General features: G+C 35.7%; 1 protein-coding gene across 1 annotated transcript in view; it reads left to right on the top strand.

Annotated features, from left to right (window-relative positions):
- Positions 1-658: 658 nt before the first annotated feature.
- Positions 659-8462, top strand: part of LOC102679002 — a 20660-nt gene continuing 12856 nt past the window's right edge. The window contains exons 1-2 of the mRNA XM_006609344.2: positions 659-832; positions 4864-5012. Coding sequence (XP_006609407.1) covers positions 797-832; positions 4864-5012 — 185 coding nt within the window. The 5' untranslated portion in view covers positions 659-796. The remainder of the gene's footprint in view (positions 833-4863; positions 5013-8462) is intronic.

Here is an 8462-nt window from a genome sequence, read left to right as displayed (position 1 = left end):
TCTCTCTCTCTCTCTCTCTCTCTCTCCCTCTGCTCCTCTCCTCCTTCTCCAACCCGTCGCAACGGTCGGTTCGTGTCCCTCCGCGCGCCGTTTCTCTTTCTCTTGTTTTCTCGGACGGACGTGCAACTCGGATGCCACAAGTCTGCGATCCCAGATGGAGGATCCGGTTCCAGGAATCGAGCGTGTAAAACATCGGTTAAAGGCGTGCTTTCCGACCGGGAATCGATGGGAAAACAATGGGCCGACAGCTCCTAAAGTGTCTGACAAATGTTCCGCGCGTGTTGCCCATCCGGGGCCTCGAACCTCGCGGATTCTTTCCTTTCTTTTTTTTTTATTTTAACTTGCGAAAAATTTGGGTGGACGATAGTCGATCCGTGGTGAATTTTTTTTCGAAAGGTGATGAGGGTGGAAGAGGTTAAGGTCGAGTGGAAATACGTTGCGGAAACACGTAGAAAAATGTCATCAGAGTGTATTTTTGGTTCTATGGTGGTTTTTTTCCGAGCCATTCTAAGGATATTTCGAGCTTTCGAGCGATATGAAATTCTTAAATTTACGATTATTATTAGGATTTGCATGAATCCTTAAATCTTTTTTAATCTAGTTTAATTTTTGAATTTTAGAAATCGTTTCAAACCTTCGAATTTCTTCGTGGCCGAGATGCAAAATTGCAGCATTGGAAAAACTTTCGACGTACTATCATGGCGTTTCCATTAAGTCAGCGTCCACGAATGTGTTTGCATTTGAATAACACGCTGGCCGACACGAGCTTTTTCCACGAATGTGTGCCACGAGATAAATGGACGATCGGGACGTGGACCACCGAGCAGATCGGGTAAGCACGCTCGTAAAGTCGAAATTAAAGCTGGATTAAGCGAACACGGTCGATTCATCGATCGATCCTCGAAGAATCGACTTTTCTCTTTTAAATCGTAAAACGTGATCCTTCTTTTCCCAACCGTGAAATTTCGCGAGAAGAGGAAGGAAATCTTAATTAAGCTTAATTCTTCGAGCTGCAAAACCAGATTTTGACAAAATTTTTGCAAAAATGAAATGGAAATATGTTTAATTTTTTAATAAATGAAATGTCTATTCTTGGAGAATAATATTATAAATTCTTGATATAGAATATGTAATTTTAACAAAAATTTTGTTGCATAATGAACAATTTTTTTTTGCTCTTTTGTGGGACAGATACAATCCAAAATTTAAATAATCGATCCTATCTTTTTTTTTAATTTTCCAATTTAACAAATTTAGGCTTCTATATTACATCATATGATTCAACTAAAAGTAAATAAGACATAGACATAAATCTCTTGAGCACAAGTTAATTTATATTTTAGAGATTATATATCTCTAATACCTTATCTAATTATCTATGCAATTAAAAAATTATAAATCTGAGAGATTTATTGGGCAAAAATTAAAAATTAAGGAAATTAATCACACGAGAAGCTGATACAGCCGTTGCAAACGGAAGCCAAGGCTTTTCCATTCCCGGAAGCCGACAACGTATCAAGGGTCAAGCGATCCGCTTCGAATCGAGACACAAATCGGGTGTGGAATGGCGGCTCTTTCACGGTAGGCTGAGCAACATCGAGGAAGACGTTGCCCGCGATATGATTAGAGGCGAGAAGTTGCGGCGAAGATCGATAGCGGGATGTTAACAGTGTGGAAATCGCGGAGGCCTGCTATTTTCCATCGTGCTTCCTGCATTGAAGCGCTACAGCTTTTGCTCATTGGCGCCTGTTGCTCAAATGATATCGATATCGAGTCGAGATTTATCGATCTTCGTCCTTTTTTCCCTTCTTCCTCTTCTTCTTCTTCTTTTTTAATGATTTGTGAAACGTTGAGAGATTATATTCACTCGTTGTTGATTAATAGGTATTATTTTCGTACGAGAAAACTGTTATTTCGAAAACTGAAACTTTGTATAACTATGCGTTTAACAGCAGAACGGCAGCAAATTTTTTGATTAATGAATTCTATCGACACTCCTCCTTTCTTTCTCTTCTTTCTCCTGTCTTTTTTAACTCGAACAATCTTGATGTTGGATCATTTATTCACTCGCTTTTGATCAATATTATTTTCACGTAAAAACTATTTATTTATACGTGTGTTTTTCTATGTGGATCAACAGCAAGCTCGAAATTGATTGATATTCATCGTTCTGTGAAGAATTATTGATGTTGTTAGTCGATATTGATTAATATCAATTCCATATAAAAATTATTTTTACTTTTGTTTTATACTTTGTAGTTTGTAATAGAACACCATTTAATTTGTTTAGAAAGAAACACTTCTTTTATTTTCTCAATTTTGACAAAAAGATCATGTCGAATATTATTTTTATTCGACCAATAGAATTTCAGAAGAAATTTTACAAAAATCGAAACGAGAATAAGCATTCCTCACCATAAGAAATATTCCTCGTTTCGCCATTCCACCAATCCACCCAAAATCGTTTGAAAATCTGGTCTCACAGTCAGTCAGTTCAACAAACTTTCAGCAAACATACCCATTCTCTTTCTCTTCCAACTCTCTCTCTCTCTCTCTCTGTCCTTCTCTCCTCCTTGTACCCTCGAGCTCCGGCCATCCGGAGGGATCGAAGTCACCGGGGAACACAAATTCGCGTGTCCCATCTAATACCATAAATCTGTCATCCGGCGGCGGGGGAACAAGCTCGTTTGACTCGCGTTGCTTTGTCGGTGTGGAACGCGGCGGAATTCGCAATTTAGGCTCGTCGCCGGTCCGCGCGTGTAAGAATCAGTCCAATCGAGGGGATCTCCGTGGAGGCGCACCGGTCCAACCCGCGAGAAAGAGATAATTCTTTAAAGGGGATCCCCGGTTGTATGCCTGGTATACTCCTCCTCCTCCTCCTCCCCTTCCCCCTCCTTTCTCTGTCTTTCGTTCACTTACCTCTTTGCTCCCCTCCCCCCTCCCCCCCCCCAAGGGGTTCCACGGCCCGAACCGGCCAACGCCGGGGCCCCGGGGACCGGGCCGGCCCTCCGCCCCCCCCCCCCCCCCCCCTTCCACGGTCGGAAACGGGCAACGCCGGAGCCCTGTGGAACTGTCCGACCTTCTGCCCCACACCCTTCTCTTTCTCTCGAATACACCCCCGACAATATTGTAAACAAAATGGTACCAGTATTTCATTGGTAACCCGACACCCCCTTCGTTGAACCCACACGCATCGCCTTCTGCCGCCTCCTCGTTTTCCTCTTCCACTTTTTCTCCTCCTCTCGTACCTTGTTCCTTTTCTATATACTCGTTTTTTTCCCACCTCCCTCCCCCCTTGACCGACTTGTTCGGCTCCGGTTTTAGATTTTGCCTTTTCGACGATTTTCGAGGATTGGGATACACGTATGTGGTATGCGGTACAGGTTCGTCGATTATCGCGGTGTTTAGAAACAAGAGATTATTAATGGTAAAGAGAGGAATTGTACATAATTTCTCTTATTATTCTTTTCTTTCGCAATTGATAAAAGTATGAAATTATTGTACAGTAAAGATGTTGGAATTAAACATGTATGTATAAATCAAAATTGTTATTTGTATATTTTCTTAATCATTTAATTCTTTTCTTATTATATTTAAATATATTAGTTTTGATTTGTTTCATTTTATTGTATTTAATAATTTTAAACATTAAAAAATATGAATATGAAGATAGTATTTTATAGTGGAAAACTAACTTTATTTTTTTCATCTTCTATTTCACGTGATTTCGATTAAGAATTTTAATAATTCAACTACAAAGTGTTTACAATGCTTTGCAAAAAATGTAGAAATACAGGTAGCAATTATATAGTAAAGAGATATCGAGAAATCCCATTGTAGATAATAAGGAACTAGTTTCAAATGTGTCTATATACGGTTGCCAGAAATCGGGCGTGTTTCATTTTGATCTCAGTATAGAACTAGTTTGGAATAATCATTGAGATCCAAGATCCCCGTGGTTATCTACGTGAAATTTCACTCTGATCAAAGAAACTAGTTTCTAAGAATTTAAACACGATCACGGAAACTCGATAGTAAGAATTCCCGTGCTACTCTAATCTTAACAATCAACCTCGCAAACAGTTGAACAACGCTCTCTGTACTTTTTACCAATAATGAACTAGCTTTTTCCGCGAGGAAAAGAAACTGGCTCCATCTGTAATGTACCATTCCAACCTCTAAGTACGCTCGACCAAATAAAACTCATACGTCGCTTCGATCGCAAGACGTCAATTAACCGTACTTTCGCCGTGGATCCTATCACCTAGTGTTACACACAAAAACGAGAATTGTAAAATCACGTTGAAACCGTCGAATACAATCTCCACGGTTCACAGGTAAATCGTTCGACAAGTATGATTACCCGGTTACGGCAAAAAAGCTCGAGCAGAAATCGCATTAACAAGCTCTTAATAGCGGCCGCGATCGCCATCGGAACAATCAGACCGTTTCTTCGACTCCGTGTTATTTTCCTTTAAGAAACCATTCCTTCTGGAAGTAAAAAAGGAACGATACGAAAATATCGTGGAACGTTGATCCTGCAGGAACAACGTTAGTGTACGTAGACCGGTAGAAATGCAAATTCGAGGGAAATCGAGGCTGGAAGAGGTTAGCTTGGCAAACATATAGTTATGTTGGCCCAGGTTATGATAGGTTCGCGTGGCTGGGCCACATTAGACAGATCCACGGATCGAGATCTCGAATTGTAGAAATTCCGATTCTCGACAGAGAGATGATACTCGGTTATTAGGCGTGTAACGCTCTTCCAAGTCTTTTCCTTCGCTTTCTATACGATCAGCCGGCACGGACTTCTCTTGTATTACACGATTCGTCTTACGTATACCGGGTTTGGATCGTTTTCAGGTTGTAATTCCGCGGATTCGATTCTACCAGTCGAGAAGAGGAATCGTAAGAGGAGAGAAAATTACGGGACATCTTTCTTTCCGGATTCGCGACTGGGACAAGGAGCATTTAAGAGAGTTGGTGGAATTCTTCGATCGGATCATGTTTCGGTAAGTGTTTATAAATTATTTGATTGAATAGTGTAAAAGATTTTCATGATAATTTAAAGAATGTTTTTATAGTGTAGTATTATTTCTACAATTTGATTTGATAGAAATTCAATTGGAAATTAGGTTATGTAGACTGTTACAAAAGAACATATTTGCTACTCAAAAATATCAAGTATTTATTTAGAAAAAATTATATTAGAATACCATATAGAATGGTATATTATCATATAATATTTATGATTTTTTTTTATGTTTTTATAATGTAGTATTATTTCTACAATTTGATTTGATAGAAATTCAATTGGAAATTAGGTTATGTAGACTGTTACAAAAGAACATATTTGCTACTCAAAAATATCAGGTATTTATTCAGAAAAAATTATATTAGAATACCATATAGAATAGTATATTATCATATAATATTTATGATTATTACATATGCATAATAGAAATTTTATTTATGGCAACATAAAATTGATTTTACTTTAAAATATAATATATAATAATATATAAATATAAAAACACATTTTGACAAAATTTATGTAGCAGTTCAAATCATTTAAAAGTTTCTCTAAAATCATAATTTTTATTTATTATATTTTTATACAAGTATGCGATACAAATCATACGTTATAATTGATTTAAACTGATTCTTTCTTTTTAAACTTGTAAAGAATTGATATGAAGTAATTAATTTAGAATTAATTTAAGTAAAAATAAGAAATTTTTAATCGTTTTCAAATTCATCTTATTCGCGATCTATCTAACCTAAATATAATTTCCTTTGAGAAAAATATTATCTATCTTTTGAATCAATATCTTCCCTTTCATCGTGATTTCCATAATTTGTAATAATTTCTCTAAACACACCCTTCGAACAGGTGTGTAACTCCTTTATCTTTATTCTATTCATCGAACGAACAATCGCGGAAGGAATTTCACGAGTTTCTTCAACGAGCGAACTCGACTTTCGTTCGATTGTACATTATAACACCGGTTTTCGTGCTTCGAACTGAATGCCATAAAAATGCATACACCGGGCTACTGAGCGAACGATATCGCAGCTGATAGACTTTATATTGACATATTGAACGTTCTCAAATTTACATAAAATTTGACAGTCTGGTTGCGGTTTATAGATAATATAAAGATAGTATTGGGTTTGATATAGGAATTGTTGCAAGAAGCGGAACTAATTATGATATAAAAAAAATATATTTTAATTAAATGGCATTTATTCATTGCTATATGAGAGAACTTATTGAACTTTTTAATTTTCATTTTAGCTTTCTGTTAATTCGAACATTTTTAATTCTGCTACGTTCCCTCGAGTCATTTTTGACCCAATTGCGAAGTAAATATGAGATTATTATCGATATAATTTAATTTTTCGTTTCAATTTTACATTAAGTTTTCTTTTATATTTTATTATATTATAAAATTATATTTTTTGAAAATTAACAGATAATCGGATAATGAAGAGAGATACTTTTAGTGTTTCACGAAAAAAATTTTTATAATAACGATTATTTTGAGTATATTTTTTTATTCTAAAATTATTATTTTTGTAATGATTCGAAATTTTTTAAGTTATACAAAGTTTTTTATTTTATTTCTGAATGTTTGATTGTTTTAAATTTATAAAAGAATTTTCTATAGAATGTTTGAAAGATTTAAACGAATATCTCTATATTTTATAAATTGTAAATGAGAATTATGCACTGTATCAGCGTGTTCAATAAAATTCCTTTACCAGCTAGTAGAGTGATCATCGATTTCCACATTCCAATGTTAAACTTCTTTGGATTCCACACGAACCGATTCCACTTGTATGCGCATACTTGCCTCCAGTTCGTTCTTTCGAAAAATTCTCACTATGTTTACATAAAATGTAAAATTAATTATTATCTCGTAAGATAATCTTAATAACGATGTAAATTAAATAAGACTATTTAGGGATTAGTTTTATATTTCTTTATTTGATTAGTGGAAACAATAAGATAGTTAATTGAGAAAGAATTTTTAATATTAATTTTAAGTTGAATTCAACTGTGTCACAAATTATTGAAATATAATAATAATCAAAAGAAATTAAAATCAATTTAAAATTTCTTCAAAAAAGAAATCTTTAGATAATAAAAATATATATATGTAACGATTCTTAATATTTCTTATATACTAAAAAATAGATATTTTAAGATATTTTAATAATAGAAGAACTTCGACTCGATTCATAGATCTGTTCGTCCCGATAAAACGATCTGTTCGATTCGAATCCAATATCTTGCAAAAAAAAAAAAAAAAAAAAATACAGAGATAAGCGTGTTTATTTATAGAAACTAACGAAAAATAAATAAACAAAAATATTAAAGCTATCGCTTTACTTTCCCCGACGTCTCTATTACTCGAAAAGCGAGGGCAGGTTAATTTCCCCCTTCTCTCGTGGCGGAAGAAGGGAGAGGAAAAGAACAGGAGGTTATTAGAAGGGCTTATCACGATCAACTTTCTCGCAATTAACGCTCACGAATAGAATCGGTGGACTTCTCTCTCCCTTAGTGGACTTCTGGCCGGATACTAAACTACCCGTGCGTCCGATCGATCGATAATGAACACGTGGAAGTATTCGACTCGGGGTACGTGACCGTGCATACACGTACGCATCTTCGTACTTTCTTCCATATGGAATGCCCACGATGCATCTATACTCACGAATGCGTTATAATCATCCGCGACGACATTGTAATATCGTTCTAACCGCGAATAGACGCGTGGTAAGAAGTATTACTCGACGTGACTTCCTCGTTGATCGTTGATCGATGGACGGATCGATCGATCATCGACGAAGGAATGAATGTGAATAGGAGAGGATTATTGATACTTTCTACGCTGGCATTGATTATTTCTTCGTTCGTGATTCATCCTTGTTTTTTTTTTCTTTTTTTTTTTTTGTGTTTCTTTAGATTAGATTAGTTCGAACAGTGTTTGAAGATGTTTCATCGATGTTTTGTTCGATTAATAGTTAATTAATCGATTTTAATTTGCTTGGTTAAAATTTTTGATGACGTTTCATGTTAATAGGTAATATTTGTAAGATAATTAATTGATCAAACGTTGCTAATTTAAAATTGAGATTGTTCTAATTACTGGATATATATTTAAGAAAAATTCAACATGCCAAAAATCATCTTTCCTATACTTCTAATTCTTTCCTTTTGTCGAAACAAACCAAGACTTAAAAAAGAAAAAAAAAAAAAAAAAAGGCAAGCAGCACCTTTTCCTCCATCGATAATAATATCCCGATGGAAACGATGGAACACGGTGGTGTTCCGCGATCCCTCATCAAGGCGAGCGCTGCCCTCGAATCAACGGGTGTCCCGTAAAAATGCCGCCTGCATTCGGCTCGTTAAATCGGATGCGCATAGAGAGGCGCAATTTCTAACCGACGTGCGC

Source organism: Apis dorsata, unplaced genomic scaffold (genome assembly GCF_000469605.1).
Source record: "Apis dorsata unplaced genomic scaffold, Apis dorsata 1.3 scaffold_52, whole genome shotgun sequence".
NCBI lineage: Eukaryota > Metazoa > Arthropoda > Insecta > Hymenoptera > Apidae > Apis > Apis dorsata.
Note: the sequence above shows the minus strand (reverse complement) of the source record. Positions and strands in the feature narration are given on the sequence as shown.